The sequence below is a fragment of the Triturus cristatus genome, chromosome 1_2 (assembly GCF_964204655.1).
Source record: "Triturus cristatus chromosome 1_2, aTriCri1.1, whole genome shotgun sequence".
Classification (NCBI taxonomy): domain Eukaryota; kingdom Metazoa; phylum Chordata; class Amphibia; order Caudata; family Salamandridae; genus Triturus; species Triturus cristatus.
Window position 1 is genome coordinate 948368332 of NC_140580.1, and position 22732 is coordinate 948391063.

Below are 22732 nucleotides of genomic sequence, written 5' to 3' on the forward strand. Positions count from 1 at the left end.
ATAGCAAGACTTACCGGTTATGAACTGACATTGTTTCAACCACACATAGAGATCCGACGGTGTAATACATTGAATCCTGCTACACTATTACCTGTAATTGGAACAGACCCACTAGCTCATGATTGTGTTGAAATCATTGAAATAAAGACGAAACCTAGACAAGACTTGACAGACGTTCCATTGTTAGATCCAGACCTGACGTTGTATGTAGACGGATCGTGCATGAGAACAAGTACAGGAGATTTAGTGGCCGCGTATGCAGTCACAACAGACACTGAAGTTATTGAGACAAATTGTATAGATACTTTGTCAGCCCAAGCAGCAGAACTTATTGCTCTAACACAAGCCTGTATTCAAGCCACAAATAAGAAAGTTAATGTATACACTGACTCACGTTATGCATTCGGAGTTGTACACGACTTCGGCGTGCTGTGGCGAGAGAGAGGTTATTTAACCTCCCATGGTGCCCACATTCAGCACGGACCCCTCATTCATGCTTTGTTAGACGCAATACATCTACCCACTGCTATATCGATTATGAAATGTAAAGCACACACGAAGGTTACTGATACCATTTCTCAAGGCAATGATTTAGCTGACAGAACAGCTAAACAGACTGCTCAGAATCGCACATTAGACATGACAAAGCCAATAGTTCAGACACCAACACAGTGTATGACAATTAAGGATCCCGCACTTGACGTAATTGACATACAGACACATGCCACAGCAGAAGAAATAAAGAAATGGACTGAACTAGGAGGGATCCAGACAGATCAAGGATGGATGACGAAGGAGAAATCTGTATGGTTTCTCCCTGATTCCATGGTTCAAGCCATTATAGCTACAGTTCACAGTCCAGCACATTTAGGAGAGAAGGCTATGCTAGACAGCATTCAGCACATTTGGTTCAACAAACATTTACGAGCAGCAGCTAAACAAAAAGTTCGTACCTGTATGATATGTTGTCAGTTTAATCCAGGAAAGAGTGTTCCCGTAGAGCAGGGTGGATTTCAGCCTCCTGACCATCCTTTTGAAGTCCTCCAGATGGATTATATTCAGATGGAACGTTGTCGAGGATTCAAATATGTTCTCGTAGTTGTCTGCGCTCTCTCCCGTTGGACAGAGGCGTATCCCGTATCAGATTACACTGCCCCGACTACTGCCAAGCAGCTAGTTCGAGAATTCTTCCCACGGTACGGTTTACCACGTGTTGTATATTCAGATAACGGCCAGCCTTTCTCATCCGAATTAATGAAACATGTCTCACTTTTGTTGGGATATCAGTGGAAATTCCACTGTGTCCGACACCCCGAGGCAGCAGGTCTCGTGGAACGACATAATCAACTTTTAAAAATCAGATTGTCTAAAATATGTCAGGAAAAAGGTGTGGACTGGATAGTAGCTTTACCAGTTGCGCTATTTTACATGAGGATGGTAGCACACTCTCGAACAGGGCTATCCCCTTATGAGGTGATCTTTGGTAGACCACCGAATATGTGGGGGACGCCTATACCCCGTAAAATAACTGATGTTGACTGTAATATGCTGACAGATTACCTGGCTTCCTTGATGTCTGCACTACAATCTTGTCGTTCACAGGTAGTCGCAGCTTTTCCCGACAACACCGAGGTGAAACCTCATGATGTAATTCCCGGCGATTATGTTCTCGTCAGGAATTTCGATCGGAAAACCCAACTGGAGCCCAGGTGGAGGCTTCCTAAGTTGGTCCTGCTGACGACCAGAACAGCTGTGAAGATCGAAGGGAGAAAAGGCTGGGTGCATTCCAGCCATATCAAGAAATTTCATGGACTTCCTCCTGACACAAACAGTACTCCCCGTGTGTCTTCCCCCATTGACTCAAAGCTACCTTTGGCTGAGGCCAGTAGCACCGAACTCTATAAGCAGAAACTCAGGTCCAGATCCAAACTGTCGGACGATTTGATTGTTTAAGTCCTCTCCAAGGTGAAGCGGTTGAATCTGTCCCGACATGTATCCCTTAGGTCTGAATGATGTAGAGTCCAGAATCATAATGAAACGACATGCTTATTGTAAATTACTGTGTAGCCACTGTATTGTGACTTTATTAATTTTGTTTTCCTTGAGTTTTTTAATAGTTACTGCAAGTATATTGTTGCATATGTATTATCCTGTTTCTAAACGTGCTTTCAATATAACTGATGAACATTCTTTTAGTGACCTACCCCCACATGAGTTGTCCTATAGACTTGCGCTGCGCAATAACACATTCATTAGTATGTTACATCATTCCCATCAGACTAGTAATGCCACCAATTGTTGGGTGTGTGGCCGACTCCCTCCCTATCAGAATAACAAAGGAGTTCTGCCTTTCTTTCCACATCCGTTCACACACAATGGCTCCTGTGGAGCATGGTTTAGTTTATTAAATTCCATAGACCCAGACACAGCAGTTTATCAACAACATTGGATATGGGGAAATCTGAATCTAGTTTTATTCAAAGTCTGTCACCCTAATAAGGAGGGTCACCCCAGTAGAACAGGAACTGATTTAGAAAATGAAGTGTATAAATTAGGTAATTTTACGCCTAATCTTATGATTTTGAATGTCAAAACCGAAGTTGAACTAATTCTGCCCACTATGTCTGTATTTCCAGTTAAGGGTGAATTATGTGTGAGAAAAGTTGGTTCCATACATATGGGCCATAGCCAATGCGTTACTACAGTAGAATATCGTGATCAAGGTAAATCTTCATTTAGAGCTTCTCGCCATTCTTACTTTATATGTGGTCAGACGGCATATATGCGTCTGCCTCTAGATTGGGATGGTACCTGTTACATAGCATTCCTTCTGCCACCTGTTTTCCTAGCCCCCCCTGATTATTATCGAAATGTTCATTTAGTACACAATAGAGAGCGAAGAGATCTCCCAGTTGTCGATTATACTGAGACGGCATGGGACAAGTATGTAGATTTCAATAAAGGTATCTTTCCCTATATAGGTACAATATCAAATAGTAAGCTGATACGCAGACTAACCAAGACTCTTGAAGCTGTAGTAAACGAGACTATAGCCGCCCTAGGCAATCTGACAGAAGAACAATCAGTGATGAGAATTGTTGTTCTCCAGAATCGTCTTGTCCTTGACGTCATCCTGGCCGATAGGGGCGGAGCTTGCAGGGTCATCGGATCCAGCTGCTGCATATTTATACCAGAAAATTCGCCATCTGTATATAAAGCTATAACACGCCTTCATAAGATTGTGAGCCAGATACACGAGAATCCAGGCACTTGGACGTGGTCCGGGTGGTTTTGGAGTGTGATATCAGCCTGGGGATGGAGAGTTCTATCCTTCCTAGGTATTGGCCTTCTTATGCTCTTCAGTTGTTGTTTATGCCTGCAATGTGGACCAGCGATTTGTGGTCTGTGTGCCACATCATGCATTCCATATCACAGTTCTCGTTCAAAATACCGGAAGAAGAAGGAAGAAGAAATGATGCTCCATGAGCAAATCGATGGAATGATGAAGATTGATATCTCTTGAAGGGCAAGTAGGGGACAAGGAGGGAATGTGGAAATGTGGATTTTCCTGATCAGTTATGTCCCCTATCTTGGACCCCAACGGTTCTATATGCATGTTACAAGTACATGTATGTTCCCTCCAGTTCCAGTTTCTAAGACGCAAACATATGTGTGTCTACCGTCGACATGTTCTCTGTCAGATCCGCCATCAATGGGCTGGATATTCGATTCCTAAGCATGAAAGGCCACCGACTTTATATGGCTAAGTTACTCCATTTTTACAGTTCAGGCAAGTAGGCCCGATTCTGTCCTCAAAGCCTTTCCCTGCTCTCTGTCTTTTGACAGCTTCAGCTTGAGCTCGCATCTGTATCCATGAACTTTGTCCTACTCCCTGTGCAGCTAACGGTGCCTGCCTCGGCCAGTTTTCGCCTGCCTGCCAAGAAGCTGTATTTCACCTTCGAATTATCTATTTTGCTCTCCAGCCGATGCATTCCTGTCTAGTGATTTAGGTAAACATTTCCTTTAGCTCACAAGCAAAGGACTCAGCCTTTCCGTCCTCCTGCAAGTGATTCATAGCCCTGCTGCCATGGAAAGTTTTCTGCCTCTCGCATCTCATATAGACACTTAGGCGTTTGTGCACGCACACAGTCAGTATAGACTAGATTCTGTCCGAGAGTCCTTCCTTGTGGATAACATAGTTCTTTAAACATAGGATGTTAGATATGATTTGGGATTAGGTTGACTTGACCCCCCAGACTTCTCGTCTCCACATGTAGAGCTAAATGTCAAGTCCCTTCACCCCCTAGTTGCACGTCAATCACACGTCATGCTGCTGCGCGCGCATCTATGTTAAGTATTATCGTATAGATCCACCTATGTAAGATAATCAGAGCCAATCATGTTTCTTTTTGCTCCTTATTACGCCTAGTTTCGATTACGTGTCACTATGTTAATTTATCTTATCAATTGTTACGCCTTTTTTGCATTCGTTTCATTGTAAATGTATAACCTATAAAAGTTACTTCTTGTCAATAAAGTATTGTACTTCACTTCCTGAACCCTCGTGGTGACGGAACCTGAAGGCCGCGACTCGAGTCGGCCATTTTGAGTGGAATAAAGCCCATTTAGAAAACCTCTTATACCACGGATTCTGCCTCTTGTTATTTTGAGCTATTTTACTTTATTTTAAGATTCCGTATGAAATTCAGTCCGGTAAAGAAGATTTTATTTACCACAGGCCCCCAAATTTAAAGATTGGGTGACCGATCTAATAGTGCAGGGAACAACTGACAACATATGCAGAGCTCCTACCGTTGACCTCCTGACCACGAAACATCTGGTACCCCCTACTGACGTACCTGAAGGAAGCTGCAAGCTGAAGTTTCCCACAACTGTTATATATAGATCTGGGGTATCAGAGTACACGCTGGGGAAGGAGCACTAACATGCAAGGATAGCAGTAACCCCATAATCATAGGGAAGGGGGACAGGTTGGATCTGACACACGCATCCATACAGCACACTATCACATTGCAGAACCCTGCAGCATATTTCAGTGGTCTGATGTGGAGGGAAATGATGACTGCTTCTTAATTGCTCATTTACGAGTGGTGATTGTTATTGATTACGGATGCAAAGTACCATTATACAAATTGTTAATGCACTGCTGTACCTAATGGAACAATTCCTGGATCTGGAACAGGGCCAAACTTTCGACTTGGAACACTCCTGTTGCAGAGTCTTCCAGTGCTTGGCAATGTAGAATTACGGCTTGCGGTCTTGTATAGCCTTCTGGATCATCGACACCCAATCAACGCAGGCCGTAGATTCGTGACTCGACTCCAGAGACCATAGGCAGACCTGATGAGGGTCTGTCATAGAATGTTTTTGAGAATGTCCCTGAAAGGTTCAAGACCTGTCGCTTTGGAAGGCGATATTTCCCTTGCACACTGTGTAAACGTTTGAGGTGGTAGGAGTCTCAAAGAGACGAAAGGAAGCTCCAGATCTGAATCTGGTGGCACAGAAAGAAAGGAACTGATGGCAGCACGCAGGAGTGGGGCCTCTACAGGCTTAATACATTTCCGGAGCAGAATGGCACCAGCGTGGAACCGCACAGCACAGAGGTACTGCTGGAAAGTTTCCAGATCCAGTCTGCTCCTGGGAATATTCAATATGTGAGGGATCTGGACGAGAAGTCTTTAACCAAGAATGTGACTGGGAGAGATGCATTTAGTAGTAACAAAGCAGTGTGTGACAGCAATTGAGTGGACAACTGAAGGATTGATAGTGAGAGAATGACAAACTACAACATTGACATTGAACTAAACAATGAATGATAGACTGTAAGGAGAGTGATCGACTGACAAGCACTAAATAAGAGCAAATGAGAGTCAGTGAGTGATAAACACCATGGATCTTATTTAGAATTTGGTAGACAGGATACTCCATAACAAATGTGAGTGATGTCCCATCCCCCATATCAAAAGTGCATCACTGACTATGACACTTGCAATACAGTGCAAGGGATATCCATGACGTTTTGACTGAGAATTTAATCTGACAAACTCTAAATAAGACCTTTAGTCAGAGTGAATGAGATGGAGAGTAGTGAAGCAAAATCAGTTTAGAAAAATAGATTACTAAAGAAAGAACATGCAGCCATCTTGTCCCTCACAAACTTCAAGCCACAAAACAAAGTAATGAGTTCTTCAACTGAGGAACAATGGAACATAGGATAGGCTGACACATCTTCTAATGTCAAGTAAGCATGAAAAACTTAAAGAGTCAAATAAATTAGCTTAAATGAATTGAAAGGAAAATTTCATTTATAGCCCTGCACTACTATCCAGAGGTGTCTAGGCGCCATGCTCTAACTAAGAGAAAGAAAGAAAAAAAAGGGGTATTGATTATTGAACAACCAAAATTTCAACGATTTGCCAAAGACAGAAAATCTGATCTTTTTTAAGGGTAATTGGCAAAGAGTTCCAAAGCCTGGCTCTACCAACTACAAACCGTCTCCCCCCAGGTGGCTGTTTAGACTTCAGGGATTACAAGATTGAAAGCAGATGCAGATCGAAAATGTCTTGTGGGGACATACCAGAGAAATATGTGTTTAAAATAATCAGGACCGTGACCGTGCAATGTCTTAAAGGAGATGCAGAGGGACTTGAATTGAATCAGTTTTTAGGTCTCGCCTGACCCAACCCTTGCGCTGGTCTGGCGAGACTTTAGGGCTTCAAAAAAATGCTACCGCCGGCCACAGCTTGCAGTGCATGTGCGCGGGCGCGCGCTTGAGTGGAGGCGCCATATGGCGTGATTTCTGCTGCGCGCGCACAACTCGCGCACATGCAGTGTAAGCTGTGGCCGGCGGTAGCATTTTTCCCACGAGCTCTTCACAACACAGATGGTCTGCCTGTCTAGTGCTCCGCTCGGAACTTGCCTTTGCCATTATTTTAATTTATCACTTTAAATCCAGTCGGAGCTCTGATGTTGACAACGCCCCTCCACCTCTTCCATTTCTTTCTGCCACATCCTTGTTTTTATTCTGTCCGCGTTGAGAAGGGAACAACTTTTGTTGTGCAGCGTCTGCAAAAAGCATTTACAAAGCCAGTGTGTCATCAAGGCGAGTCCTATTTGCATTGCCGATGCCTCATTTTTAGCAGGTTTGTAATCAGTCTCCAACTATTCTTCTGTTTTTCCCACTTCCGTGTGAAGTTTTTATGCCTCCAAAATTGAAAAGATTTCACAGAACAAGATGCGTACACCTGAAGCTCACTTCGGACTAATCTCCGTTAACAGCAATGTGTCGCTTTCATTCAGCTGAGTGAGCGCCGCGCAAGTTTTCAATAAGACTGATTCCTGCTTTTGTCACGAGGTGCACATCTGTACTCCTTTCACGGTCCCGCCGAGGAGAGGTCGTCCAATTATATAATAAATATGACTGCCCGCGGCCCCAGCGGAGACCACACGTGTGTTACCAGGCTCCGTGAAGGGTGCTACATCACCGCAAGCGCTAGTTATTACTCCAACAACTCAAGGAGTACACGTTCTATAACAGTGACAGAATACCAAAACAGTTAAACACGCGCGCTCCTGAGGTGGAGAGGAAAGGTCACTCGGTGGCAATGGACACGCTTCTCCTGTGACTAGTGTGCCAGATATTTTGGGACTACAATTCAATACAGACGTCATGTTACCGACTAAATCAGGTAAAATCACAGTCAGTACAAAGTCCACTGACATCTCCATTCAAACAAACATTCTCACAAGGTTTAAACAAGCATTGGCATAGCCAATAGGTCTCGCCTTTGGGACCTTATAAGTGTTTAGTTACCCAGCACAATATCCTTGGTGCTACAACATCAAGTGTTGTATGGCTAAACACTTATAAGGTCCCAAAGGCGAGACCTATTGGCTATGCCAATGCTTGTTTTATAGGAAGCCCATGCAGTCATGGCAGAAGATGGAATACTGACTGGCGTTTTGGTATGGCAAGCAGCAGCCGAGCAGCTGCATTTTGAAGACCCTGAAGTTTGTTAAAAAAATGTATCTTGATGTTAAAAAACTGCACATGGCAATAATCAATTTTTTACAATATTAGAGCGCAAATAACTGCTTTCCGTAGATCCAAGGGAATAAAAGGTTAAACTTTTCTGCGAATTTTTAAACTTAGGAAACAGGAGGATGTTGCAGAGTTAACTTGGCCCTAGAAGGAGAGTCTGTTCTCAAAATAGACAACCAGGATTTTTACTTCCGTAACCAAGTGGGAGGCTCACCCATCTCCAGAGGCCACCAATAAAGTGACCAAAAGGAGGTATCCTTTCCGAACAAAAGGACTTCTGTCTTTCCAGAGTTCAAATTGAGACAGCAATCAGACACCATTTCCCGATTTCCTGCATGCAGTCCTGGCATCTGGAGGCCGTACCCTCTGAATCACTAGCAAGCAACACCACAATTTTTGTGTCGTCAGCATAAGATACCACTGTAGAACCAGAAGTCTTTATAAGGTTGGTTAATGAAGTTACATAAATATTAAAAAGCGTAGGGCTCAAAGATGATCCCTGTGGAACCCCAAAGGGAAGCGAAAAAGACTTTAACCTAAATCCGATTTAGTTCCACAAACTGCTCCCTGTCTGAGAGAAAGGATGAAAGAAGTTTAAGGGCCTTATCCCAGGGCTGAAAGAAAAGTCAATAAGAAGACAATGGTTGACGGTATCGAACGCTGCGGATAGGTCTAGTAGAATTAGCGCAGCCCACCCTCCCTTGTTGATAGTTTGCCTCATTTCTCAGAGACCAAAATCAAAACTGACCCGGTACTGTGCTGGCTTCTAAATCTGTATTCTGTGGCATCAAGAAAAATATTATTAATCGAAATGAACAGAGATAGTTCAGAAATGATGGCTTTCTCCACAATTTTTGCGGGGAGGGGAAGCCGAGAAATAGACCTGTAGCTATTCGGAACTTTGACATCCAGGTTTGGCTTTTGAAGCAACGGTAGAATGGAAGCCTTTTTCCATTCCTTAGGAAAGTGACCTTCTGAAAACATCTTTTTGCTGTGATATCAGGTGCTAGATGAAGCTTAGGGGGGCAAGGGCCCAATGGTGATCCAGATTTAGTTTGACCCAGAAGGGCCTGAATAGTAATTTCAGCAAGATGGCTGAAATCATTCCACCAAGAGTTTCCGTGGGTAATTAACCTGAGTTGTATCTTCAGAGCAAGGATTACAATCTTCTCCAATAGGATTTTTCTTTAGTGGGGAGGTAAAAGAGGGGGTCACCCCAATACAGGGGTGATGGCCATCGCATTAAGATATGGTCAGATCTTGTCAGGTCTATGAGTAATCCCTACTGAACTAAACAATTCAACAGCTTTATGATTACCAAGAAAATAAAGCCCACCAAAACACTTGCTGCAAAGTGACACACAAATGCAATTTCCATAATACTTTTAGTGAAAACCAGAACACTTAAAATGCCAGCTTCCATGAACGGCAAGAAAATGCTATTAAAGCATATTAATGCACATTATTATAATTGTGTATGGTAAGAAAAAAAAAATATTTGGAGAGCAGGTTTATCATTGCTGGTGGCAGTGATAGGATAGATATAACAAAATACATTCCACTTTCCATTTATGTTATTCTGCATGCCTTTTACAATGGCATACAATAAATGAAAAAACTGCTTGTGTTTAATAATCTGAAGAAATACAAAAAACACTAGGATAGATAGCAGATCCGTGCTACCCAAAACACTTAGCAGCTACCTTAAGCACCACTTTCTCAGTTTATTTACATTTTAGCGCACTACTGTCATAAACTTGGCATGCAGTGAAAAAGGTGCGCAAAAAATCCTATAATTACATTTAGCGTCTCTAGCAACCATATGATTTCACTCAAGCCACATGCCTTGCATAGCATGAAGCGCTGGCAGCAGAAACATGAGTAGCGTGACTGATTGGAGGAGGGCAGTAGTTGATAGCAGAGGGTCTTAACTATATGGAGAAATCACTGTTTAAACAAATACCAAAACATTAACGAAATAAAAAATGTCCTAAGAGAAATACTATTTTCTGGCTCCATAGCACTAATATCCGATACAAATTCAAGAAAATAAATCACCACTATTGCAAAATACAGACGGATGATACCAACATATGTCGGGCAGCCCATAGAGTGAGAGCTAAACGGGGGCTTTGCCAAAGAAACCAATTGCTGAAAAGGGCTAACACAAAGAATTTTCTATTGATGCATGTTTTTATGCTGGGTGTGGTGAATGTAGTGTGTATGGTGACATCCGGTCTTAACAGACAATAGCTTTTAGTAAAACTCACACAAGGAAAGAGGGGTAAGAGGAATAAGTCCCAATTCGACCTCCTACACAAGATTACAAAACATAACCTAGAAGAGGTACAGAAACAGTGATTAAAACTGGCCACCCTACTGTTCGGGTACCGAAACTAGCTATCACACCAAAGAAAAACGCGCACGGTGGGAGCAACTGGAGGCATTAGAGTTGCGCCAGACGGCCCTGGCTTTACAGCTTAACCTAGACCCTAGCCCTATTATAGGGCGCAACTTGATACAGGTGCAACAAGAACTGCAGCAATATCTCATGGGTGAGGCCAAGGAGATTTGGGAGGCGTCACAACATCGGGTTTATGAATGGGGCGACAAGTCAAGCAGAAGGCTCCACCGGCAGATGACTCCCAGGCGATTGTCCCCACTATTCGCGGCGTAGATGGGTCCTTATATACGTCACCGCAGGGCGCTGCCGGGGAATTTGCGTGGCATTTTACAACTCTTTATGCTTGACATGAACAGATCTCGGCCGAACTAATAGCGGAATTCCTCTATAAATGAGACACACACTCAAGAAGAAACTTGACACCCCTCAACTATCCTTCTCACTCCAAATAACTGACTAATATCCACCACTCAAATTACTTTCATATTTCACCACACTAATTCACCACTAATCCTTTATGGGTTAAAAAAGATGGTGGAACCCTTCTTTTGTTGTTTACTTCAGGTAACCCACCTCAGGGGTGTGGCTAGCCTGAGAGTGAACACGCCATCTACTTAGCTAATTTTCCCACCTGTACTGGTGCCAATGGCCTTAAAGCAGGGAATGGCATCTCCCAGGTCTGGGGGAGGCCAGGTTTGCATTTCAAAGGCAATAGCGGCTTTGAAACCTCTGGCCTTGATATTCTAAACACTAGCCATCCTGCTGGAGGAGGTGTGAACAACTACCTCCAGAGCAGGCATTGTTTCTGGCCTCTGAGTGCGGATTCTCATCTGCAAGGGGTCAGTAACTTGTCTGTTGTGGCAGGCTGGACGATACCAGTCAGCCAGCACACTAAGGTCTAGTAGGATTCAGGGGGCACCTCTAAGGTTCCCTCTGGGTGCATGTCAGGACAAATCCAATACTGGCATCAGTATGGGTTTGTCAAGACGAGTTGCTTGATGCCAAATACTATTATTTTCAGTGAAGTGATCATGTAGCTAGGTAACTCGCAATGTTAGTCTGAAGAGACTCCTGCTAAACGAAAACGTTCAGAGAGACATGGGATGACAGAAAGGGAGAGAAGGATGATGTGTGGAAATACCCAGTTCCATGAAGCGAAGTTAAAGAATAAAAATATGGGAAATGTTCAGCCAACAAGGAAGGGATTCCATAATGGAGAAGTGTGAGCATGGGCATACAAGTTCCATTCTTCGCAAAAAATCATATTTGGCTGGGACAATAGGCTTTGGTCTCCACATCTACTGTACAAATACCACACAAGTATGGGGCAAGAGGAACTGGAATTATTACTCCTAATTTCACCGGACCAACTGTGGAACATAATATGTTTTTACATTAAACAAAGCCCGATTTTATATTAAACATAATTACTGCTTTATGAGGTGGCAGGGAGTGTTTCTTCAATTTCATAAACAATCTACACCCTACTTCAGAAACAGTGCATAACTTTAATGTAAACATGCACACAATAAATTGAGCATTATTTGTTTACCTCAATTTTACTATCCTTTTTGTATAAAATATCTGTTAATTCTTTGATTTTACGGTCCATGAAGCTGTGATCACAGGCTGCGGCAAATGCATCTTCTTTCAGTGGATCGCCATTACTTTGCAACGTTAGACTCTGCTGCTCCGTTATTCTGAAATAATAGGGCTGTGTTAATCCAACAATTTAGAAAGGAAGGGTAACAAAAAGTGTGTTGAATATGTGGTCCGTATTTATTCTGCATGGTATTCAATTATTTATTTGGATCAAAGGTGTTAATGTTTCTCAAGGATATCTTTGTCCTCTTGCAGATTTTCAACTCCAAAGTGGACTTAATGAGATGAGCACCACGAAGCACTGTAGAACTACAATACTGTTACTCTATGGGTATGTGAATTTGGGCCAGATTTAAAAGTTGGCAGAGAGGGTACTCAGTCAAGTGAGATAGAATACCTCGTCCAAAAAACTCCTAGTCCGTCCTCCCTATTTAGAGCCGGGCAGACTGCCAGCTTTCCGTCAGCAGTGCCCCTGTTTGGGTATGTGGAAGGAAAGCTTACTGCAATAGCCTGACAGAGTAGTGGCCATAGGAGTAAAGGCATCACACCACCGTCCCCATTTAAGGCATATAGTCGTATATCCTACTTTTTCTGTCACAGCTAGGGAAAACCTCATATTGCCAAACAAAAAAATTTAAATAATAACCACCTCCCCCAAAACTCAGGAAAAAAACACCTCCGGTGTGGGAATCATTAGGTATTTATTTTAGAAAACAAAAAGGTAATTGGGAAGATGTCAAAAAGGACTGTGGCCATCCAACAAATGTGTGCTACCTTTCGAGGAACCATTATCATGGCAGTTCCTCTGAAGGTACAACAGAAATCATCCCTGAATATTGTGTTATTTGGTCCATCAGGGTGGCTAAAGTAATATCTTCTGCTACCCTGATGGAGAGAGTAAAGAATGCCTTACAGTAAATCAAGCCCTTTGTTTCCTATATCACTTCACCTTTGCGCATTCTGATGCTCGAGAAATATTAGGTTCACAATCTCAAACTTTTGATGATGAATTTTATGACAACCCAGTGGAACAAAAGAAACTTAAAGACCAAGAGATAAGCCTTTGATAAACCAGTCATCAATCTAGATATCAAACGCTGTCAAAATCTCTTGCCTTTCAGATATTCAGAACAAGCAACCAGCTCACAATGTCTGCAGTCTTTACTAGTCCTTTGGTGTCTTATGGAACAAAGATGATCAAAGGAAGCCATTCTTAAAGTGTGTTACAGTCCTGGATCTATAAACTCTGCATATAATTTAAAATGCAAATCAATCAAATTCACGCTGGGTTATTATCATTATGTAGGCAGTGGCAAACGACAAGTGCTGATCTCATTCTGCACCAAGCATAGGGATAAGTCTTGGTTTCATTTCTTTAACCCTTTTTCTCAGAGAAGAACTGTTTTTTAAACAGAGACAGTATCAGTTCATAGTTGACAGAAGCTGCACTTAGCGTCCCTAGATGCCAAGATAGATTCACCACATAACTAGTCTCTTTTGTGCAGGCAATCGGAGCACAATCCAGCTTAACCACAAGTCTTACGGTAGTCTTAGCAACATGTTTTTTTTTATATAGTTCAAAACGTTAATTTTATCACTGATGAACTCAACTAACTACAACGTTACCCAATGATGAGTTATATTAGAATCGCTTCTCCATAGGAAATGTATTTTTTGTGTTGCTAATAACTTTAGTGGCGTTTGGAGGAGCTCCATGAAACTTTCCAAAAAAGGGCTAGTTTATGCATGGAAAGTTTTAGCGTGATCCGTCAAGCAGGGGCAGAAGAAAAAAGGGAGTTCCTCATTCATTTTTTCTAAGGAAATTTAGAAACAGAGCCTAAACAGCTAATTTATGTATTTGGCAGAGAGCTAGATCTTGGTCCAGAAAGACTGCTTGTCGTGTTCTGGTGTAAATCTGTTCTGTAGTTTTCAGCAATTAATGCCCACAAACGTTGTATAGACAGAGGTGCAGAGCCTCCGCAGATCTCGAGAGATCTCAAGCTGAGATCCGATTGGCTGCCCCCATCTCAACCAAGAAGTGGTTGCAGCCATCTTAGGGCTCATGACTCAGTCCCAAGTCCTAAAAAAAACTGTAAAAAAAACTTTTACAAAAAAAAGACATTAGGGGGCAGGGTCGGGATGCCCTGACCCCTAGGACTACTGGTGGGGTTTCAGAGGGACTCCACTTGGGGACAAAAACATTTTTTTTTAACATTTTGCTGTGAATCCGCAGCAACATTTAAAAAAAACAACAAGCACAGGCTACTGGGGGAAGGGGGTACCCTTGGGAGGGGAGGTTTTTGTGGCTCCCTCCCCAGGCCGATTTTGGCCCTGACATCTTATTTAGAAGGAGGGGGACACCCGGTGTGGATTTATCAAATAGGGGAAAAACTAATTTTTCAAGAATATTGCCGAGTCCCACATCTATTTTCTTAATGGGGATGCTAGTTCTAAAACTGGCATAGTTTAGAACAACTTTAGCGACCATGGTATTTTGGGTTATGTCAGTTCTTCGATGCATGAAAAAATTACTGGCAATGTTCCACACTTCCATATTAATAATACTTTGTAGTAAATTATGGCAAATGTATGACACCAATAACATCTGATAGAAAGATGGATTATGCTCCCCATGTCTGTAGCAGGGATAGTTGCTCTTATGAAAACGATGCTGCTGTCAAAGCATACTTGCTGTAATACAGCTCAGAGCACGTATTATAAAGTTGCCCTGCGCTGATAGCCTAGAGTAAGCTCGGGGAAAATGCAACTGTTTTAAGGGACGGGCAGATTTGCTGATCCCCCATTTTTAAGTATACTATCTGATTTCACAGGCGCAGTTTGCGCCCTACTGGTTCCATAAAAGTAAACATGCTCTGCCGTGCAACCTTATATAAGGATTAGAAGGCCAAGTGCCTCTGAGTTTCGCTTTGTTGTAAAAGCTCTAAAGACCCAATGAAGAGATACATACAGTTAAATGTACAGCATGGGCTTCGGCAAGACGGTCCACAGTATGTGTTGTGACGGAGATTTGTTCACCTACAATGCCACTAATTAATAACTCTCATTAATTACCATATTGCGGCATTCTATTGATGATCTATTCCAGTCTATGCCAGATGAGCCTGCAGGGTAGAAGCTACTTGCCTTAATCGTGACAAGCCCATACCCAGTCAGGCTGATCACATTCCCATTCAGGCTGAACATAACAATCTAGAACACTGCAATGAATATATAGTCACAGAAAACATGCATAGCAGAAACAGGTGGTTGCGAAACTGGAGCTTTGAGATCTCAGAGGCCCAATGGGCTTTTTGCAGTCAAAAGAAGTCTCCAATAATGGGAGATATAGGTTAATACATTTGAAATTCACACACAGAGCATACTACATCCTTGGTATGATTGAGAGTTCACGGTGCTGCTGGTGTGCAACCCTACAGCCATGTTTCATGCACCTGGCCTGGAACTGTCCCAAATTGCTTCATTCTGATCGCACGTTGAAGAGGCGGTGAATAATATGACCGAAATAGCCTAGAGTGAACCCCAATTAAGACACTTTTAGGATATGTGAAAAATAGTCCAGAAGCATAATGGAAACTGGTAGCAATGGTGATGGGAAAATGTACAGTTGCCATGATTGGGAGGAAACAACCACCTCAGTGAGAAATGGTTTAAAGATCTATCATTGTGAGATGTGTTGCGGAGGGTGTATTCCTCCATTTTACCCAGGGCTGAGATATTTGAGGTCCGTTGGGTACATAACTGACCACGTGAAATAACTTGCAGAGGTGATGTACTACCAGTGGAGGTTTATGTTGGTATGCTGTCCCTGAGCTGGATGAGTGAGCTGCACCGTTGACAGAGCTGAATATGTAATGTAGAACGTCACCCAATGCATCATCACATTGTAACTTGTCCTTATTCGTTAACCAATGTGAAAACGCATTCTCACTCTTTGCCTGTCTCACACTGTGTACTTCCATTACTCTCATTGATAAATACATAATTAAATGCAAATAATACATAGTAAGCACCCATTCCAGATGGGCCAGAGGCTGGAATGCTGTCACGTCCACCCCCCCCCCCCCCCCCCCCCCAGTGATCACAGCTTGTTTTGTATCGAAAATGTTCTTGTTTCTTTGTGTTAGTAGTTTGAAAAGGATTATCTGGATGATAGTCAATCTAGTGTGGGTGGGGAAAGTGTATGTGGGATTTTGTTAGTATGTGTTAGTAAGTCAAATGTCTTCTGCTGCAGAATGTCGCACCACACAATATTGTACACAAGCCGTTAAACAACACTCTCAACCAGGCCATCTGCTACAATAGGACATTCATAGCATCCATGCCAGTTCAAAGTCTAAAGCACAAGTTACTTACCTTTGGTAACGATATATCTGTAAGAAACATTAGTAGTAATAGATTCCTTACCTTAGAATTATCCCCAGGCGTCAAACTGGATCCAGAAAGTCTTCATCAGCAGTACCCCTGCACGTCGGTAGGCGTCGTCGTGCGGCTTAGCGTGTGTCGTTGGCGTTATCGGCGCCGGGATGACGCCGCTGGAGCTACTTAGAAGCGCCCATGCGCGCTGACGTCAGTTCTGTACATGACTTTCCGTGCCCGGAACGCATGGCCATTGCAAGAAACTGACCACTGTGCCATGAAACTAGGGCCCTGAAAGGGATAACCTTAACCCTAGAAATCAGTTTGCAATATGGGGAGGATGGGTGGGGTGGTAGGGAATCTATCACTACTAATGTTTCTTATAGATATATCATTACCGCAGGTAAGTAACTTGTGCATCTGAAAGAAACACGTAGTGACAGATTCCTTACTTTAGTATAGATACCCCAGCAATACCAACCCCGGTGGTGGGTCTGCGAACCAAGATCACCCCAAAAATTCCTGGAGAACAGAACAGCCAAAAAAGCCGTCTCTCCGGACTTGGCTGTCCAGGCAGTAATGCTTGGTAAACGTGTGCAGCGAGGCCCACGTTACTGCCTGACAGATGTCATGCAAGGGAACTCCCTGTCCCAAAGCAGTAGCGGCTGCTGTCGCCCTGGTAGAATGGGTGCGCAGCCCCACCGGAGGCTCCTTTTTAGCCAAAGAATAACAAGCCTTTATGCACAGAACGACCCACCGAGAGATGGTCCACTTGTGCACAGCCCAACCTTTCTTGGCGCCCACGTAGCCAACAAAGAGCTGTTCATCCACCCAGGACGGTTGTGTGCGGTTCAGGTAGAATGAGAGCGCACGTTTTGGGTCCAGACAGTGGAGCCTATCTTCCTCTTTTGAGGGATGCAGAGGCGGAAAGAAGGTAGGCAAAGTGATGGTCTGCCCGATATGAAAGGCAGTGACAACCTTCAGCAGAAAAGATGGACGAGTCCTTAGAACCACTTTGTCCAGATGGACAGAGAGAAAAGGAAGTTTAGAAGAAAGAGCCTGGAGCTCACTCACTCTTCTGGCAGAGGTGATGGCCACCAGGAAAGCTGTCTTGAAAGTGAGAAGAAGAAGAGGACAGTTGTGAAGTGGCTCAAAGGGAGCACACATCAGATATGTCAGAACCAGATTCAAGTCCCACTGAGGCATTATGAATGGAACAGGAGGGAAAAGATGAGTAATGCCTTTCAAGAATCTATTTACAACCGGGGACTTGAAAAGGGAAGGTTGATCTGAAAGCAGTAAAAAGGCTGAAATGGACGAAAGATAGCCCTTGATAGTGCCCAGACCAGAGCCCTGCTGGGCCAAAAAAAGGAGGAATAGGACCTATGTAAGAGGAGCAGAATGCCACAAACTTATTCCACCTGCAGGCGTATACCGTCTTAGTGGAGGGACACCTGGCTGCTAAGATTACATCACAAACTTCGGGAGGCAGGTCAAAAGACATCAACTGCTGCCGCTCAATCACCACGCAAAGAGGTGGAGGCTGGACAGATTCAGGTGGAGGACCGTCCCCTGCTGTTGCAACAGAAGATCCTCCCGAAGAGGCAGTAGGATCGGGGATCAATAGCCATGCTGAGTAGCTCGGGATACCATACTCTTCGAGCCCAGTCCGGAGCCACAAGACTGACTTGGGCCCGGTCGCGCTTGATATTCTTCTGCACTCTGGGTAGAAGTGGTATAGGCGGAAAGGCGTATAGTAGACCGCAACTCCACTCGCGACGAAAAGCGTCGCCTAGCGAGTGCCGCCTTGGAAATTCCAACGCGCAGAATTGATGACATTGCGCGTTCTCTTCGGTGGCAAACAGATCTAACCAAGGCTCTCCCCAATGCTGAAAGAGACCTTGCGCCATGTCCAAGTTCAGACGCCATTCGTGATCCATCATGCACCGGCGGCTGAGTTCGTACGCCCTGGCGTTCAGAGAACCTGCCAAGTGTTGAACCACCAGGGAAATGCCCTGTTGTTCCATCTATGTCCAGAGGCACAGTCTCCTGACATAGGGTCCACGACACCCACCCTGCCCTGTTTGTTGCAGTACCACATGGCGGTGGTGTTGTCTGAACACCTGCACTACTTTCCCCTTGACAGAGGGAAGGAATGCCTTCAGTGCAAGTCGGATTGCCCGAAGCTCCAGAAGGTTGATATGGAGCCGGGACTCCGCCGGAGTTCAGAGCCATCTAATTTCCGCCTCACCCACGTGGCCGCCCCAGCCCAGAAGGGACGCGTCCGTCACAACTGTGTGTTCCGGTTGGGGAAGGGAGAGGGATCTGCCATTGACCCAATCGCAATCTGTGAGCCACCACTGTAGCTGTCGTGCAGTGCCCTCCGAGATCTGGACGTGATCGGACAGGTTGCCCTGATGCTGTGCCCACTGGAACTTCAGGTCCCACTGCAGAGCCTGCATATACCATCTGGCATGATCCACTAACAGGATGCAGGAAGCCATCAGGTCCAGTAGCCGGAGGGTCAGCCTGACCGATACCCGGGATAGAGGTTGAAAGATCGGAATCATCACCTGAATATCCCGGACTCGCTGTTTGGGAGGATAAACCCGAAACTGCGCCGAGTCCAGAAACGCTCCGATGAAGAGGAGCATCTGAGAGAGTCTCAGATGCGACATCGGCACGTTGATGGAGAACCCCAGCAAATGCAGGAGGTCGGCCGTAGTATGGAGGTGGGTGACGACTGCCTGGGGCGAGCCCGCCTTCAACAACCAGTCGTCGAGATAGGGGAAGACTGGAACCCCTGATCGGCACAGATGAGCTGCGACCACCGCCATCACTTTCGTGAACACCCGAGGGGCGCTGGTAAGGCCAAAGGGGAGCACGGTGAACTGAAAGTGCTCGTGGCCTACCGTGAACCGCAGGTAACGCCTGTGGGCCGGCAGAACGGGGATATGAAAGTAAGCGTCCTGCAAGTCCAACGCTACCATCCACTCTTGCGGGTCTAAGGGCAGGCAAGACCTGAGCAAGTTTGATTATCTTGAACTTCTCCTTCCGGAGGAAGCGATTGACGTTCCGGAGGTCTAAGATAGGACGCAGGCCCTTATCCTTCTTGGGGACCAGAAAGTAGTGGGAATAACAACCATGACCTACTTCTGGCCCAGGAACGTGCTCAATGGCCCCCTTGGAAAAGAGGGCTGTGACTTCCTGTTAAAGAAGCGCAAGATGGTTCCCCGACATGCGGTGGTACTGAGGTGGCATGGCTGGAGGGGAAGTCTCGAAGGGGAGGGAATAGCCCCTTCGGACAATTTGCAGCACCCACTTGTCCGAGGTGATGCCAGTGGGGGAGACGATGGCGAATCCTGCCGCCCATTGGCGTTGGATGGGCCTGAAAGGTCGGACTAGGAAGGCTTTGCAGTGGATGCTGTGGGGGTGGAGGTGGACTGACCCACCCGCTAGCCCCCAGAACCTCCTCGACGGTTCCCACGTCTGCAGCTGCGCTGAGGATGGTGCTGCGCAGGCCTGTGGCTCTGGAACGAACGTGTTGGGGCACCCCTTCCGTGGGCACGAAAGGAGCGAAAAGTGGAGGAGGGCAAGTGGCCGACAGGCCCAAGGACTTGTCCGTAGCCCACGAGTCCTTCAAATGCTCCAACGCACTATCCGACTTATTGCCAAAAAGGCAAATGCCATCAAAGGGCATGTCCATCAAAGTGTTCTGGACATCCCCAGAGAAGCCAGTTTTCCTCTGCCAGGCGTGGCGCTGAAGCGCCACCGTCGTGGAAAGCGCCCTGCCGAGCGAGTCGGCGGATCAAGCCCACAACGAATAGTGAACTTTGCTGCGTCTCTCCCAGCTGCAATAGCTTGGGAGAGTACTGTCCGTGTCTCCTCCGGATAGTTGGGCAGCACCCGCACAACCGTATCCCACAGAGAGTTGGAATAACGGCCGCAGAGGCATGCGGTGTTCACCGACCGCAGCCCTAAGCTAGCAGAAGAAAACAGCTTCTGGCCAAGCTGCTCCAGCTTCTTGGATTCCCTATCCAGGGGTGCGGAAGGGAACCCGCTCTGGAAAGCAGAGGCTTGGACAACCAAGCTCTCGGGAGTGGGGTGTTGGGGGAGGAAAAAGGGGGTCGCCCGCAGCCGGGCGATGGCGGCCGGCCACGTTCCGGTCCACAGGAGCCCCTGTCTTGGGCCTGGACCAAGTGCCCAAAAGGACGTCAGAAAGTGCATCATTAAAAGGCAGCAAGGGCTCCGAAGAGGTTGCCGCTGGCTGAAGCACTTCTGTCAGTAGGTTAGTCCTGACGGCCATCGTAGGGAGTTCGAGGTGGAGGGCCTCGGCTGCCCTACGTACTACCACTGCGTAACTGGCTCACTTCTCCGTAGCCACAGTAGGAGGAGACAGCATGCCAAGGTCAGGTGAGGTGTCAAGACCACTGGCCTCCCCAAAATCCTCTGCCCAGTCTGTATCATAATCACACTGTTGTGTGAGAGGGACCTGAGACCCCTCCCAGTCCTCCCTTTCCTCCGAAGTCTGCGAAACAGGCTGAAAATAAGGAGGATGGACATGGAAAAAAGGGCCCCATCGGCACCGCACGGCGTCGATCCGGCACCGAGTCTGGGCTGAAACTGGGGACGACGTCATCCCGAGGACCGGGCGATGTCGGAGGTGGTGCCGGTGAGGTCGACAGCGGTGGAGGTGTTACAAGGTCAACCGGCGTCGACCGGGGTCCGATCCCGGGGATTTCTGCGGCGGAAGGAAAGGACCCCCGGTCGGGCCTGCTGGGCCCGTTGGCGCACCAACAGGGCCAGACGGACCAAAGAGTCAGGCCATGGCAGCAAGAAACTCTTGCACCTGAGCAGGCGTCGCCGACAGACCCGGAAAGGGAGGGTAGGCCGGCGGAGATGACGCAGGCTCCGCCGGAGCCGCTGGGGTGGCACCACCCGCACCCTCAGCCGCGACTGGCAAGGGGAAGTCGAGGAGCGACGACGCTTCTTCGACTTCTTTTTGGAATGCTTCGACTTACCTGTCCCCAAGTGCGAAGACTTAGATCCAGAGGAATGATGATGACGGCTCTGCGACCAGTCCCTCGACCTCCCACGGGACTGGGACTTGGAACGGCGCAGAGCCGACTGCCGGACTTCCAGCAACTTTCAGGACCGCTCCCGCAAAGTTTTTCGGTGCCATGGCCCGGGAGTCGGGGCATGACTTCGAGTCGTGGTCACGCCCCCGGCAGTAGAGACACACACGGAGTGGGTCCGTCACCGACATCATGCAGTGACAGTCCCCACAGTTCTTGAAGCCGGGCATCCCTACGACACCAGGAGTCGATCGACTTGAAGAAATTGAGACAAAAGGCCTCGAAAAAACTCAGTCAAAAAATGACTGGGGGTACTTGCTCTTCCCAGATGTGAGCTTGCTGGTGCAGACAAAGAAAGAATTGATGTCAGCGCGCGTGGGCACGTCTAAGTACCTCCGGCGACGTCATCCCGTCGCCGACGACGCCAACGACGCACGCGGTGCCGCCCGACGACGCCTACTGACGCGCAGGGGTACTGCTTACAAAAACTTTCCAGATCCAGTCTTACGCCTGGGGGTAATTCTAAGGTAAGGAATCTATCACTACGTGTTTCTTTCAGATAGTATCTGCTGTGTCATGGAGCATCTGCGGTATCAACAACCCACGAAAAGGCAAGCAGATGCTCTCCTACCTACAGAGACATATTAAAATCGCTTTTCTACAGGAGACCCACCTATCCCCTTGAAGTGATCATGTCTTTGCTAAGCAATGGGGCTCACACCGGTATTATTCTTGGGGCACCTGCACCCTGATCCATAAAAGCGTCCCATTCCTGCAACATGTCCACTACGCTGACCCGAACGGCCGCTACCTACTGCTACAAGGCACCCTAGCAGATAAGAAGATACTATTAGTCAACCTCTACGCCCCCAACGAAGACAACCCTGCCTTCTTCCAAGACTTACTTGCCCACATGGACAGTTTTGAGACAGAATGTATAGTGGTAGGGGGAGACGTCAATATGCCACATTGCCTACGGATGTATTCAACTCGTGCACAACCCGCTGACAAACCTCGGGCTAGAGGAATGTTCCGACACATCACTGACACATACTCTCTGATGGATGCCTGGCGCACACCCCATCCACATACATCGGGTTACACATTCTATTCCTCCCCCCATTCCAACGGGACCCGACTAGAGTACTGGGTCCTGTCAGCAAGTTCCCTTCTGTGGGTTTCCGAAATTATAGTCCTTCCCCGGTAGTTGTC

General features: G+C 46.2%; 1 protein-coding gene across 1 annotated transcript in view; it reads right to left on the reverse strand.

Annotated features, from left to right (window-relative positions):
* Window positions 1-22732, reverse strand: part of CDK5RAP2 (CDK5 regulatory subunit associated protein 2) — a 723544-nt gene that overhangs the window by 606941 nt on the left and 93871 nt on the right. Inside the window, exon 8 of the mRNA XM_085609970.1 lies at window positions 12019-12166. Coding sequence (XP_085466096.1) covers window positions 12019-12166 — 148 coding nt within the window. The remainder of the gene's footprint in view (window positions 1-12018; window positions 12167-22732) is intronic.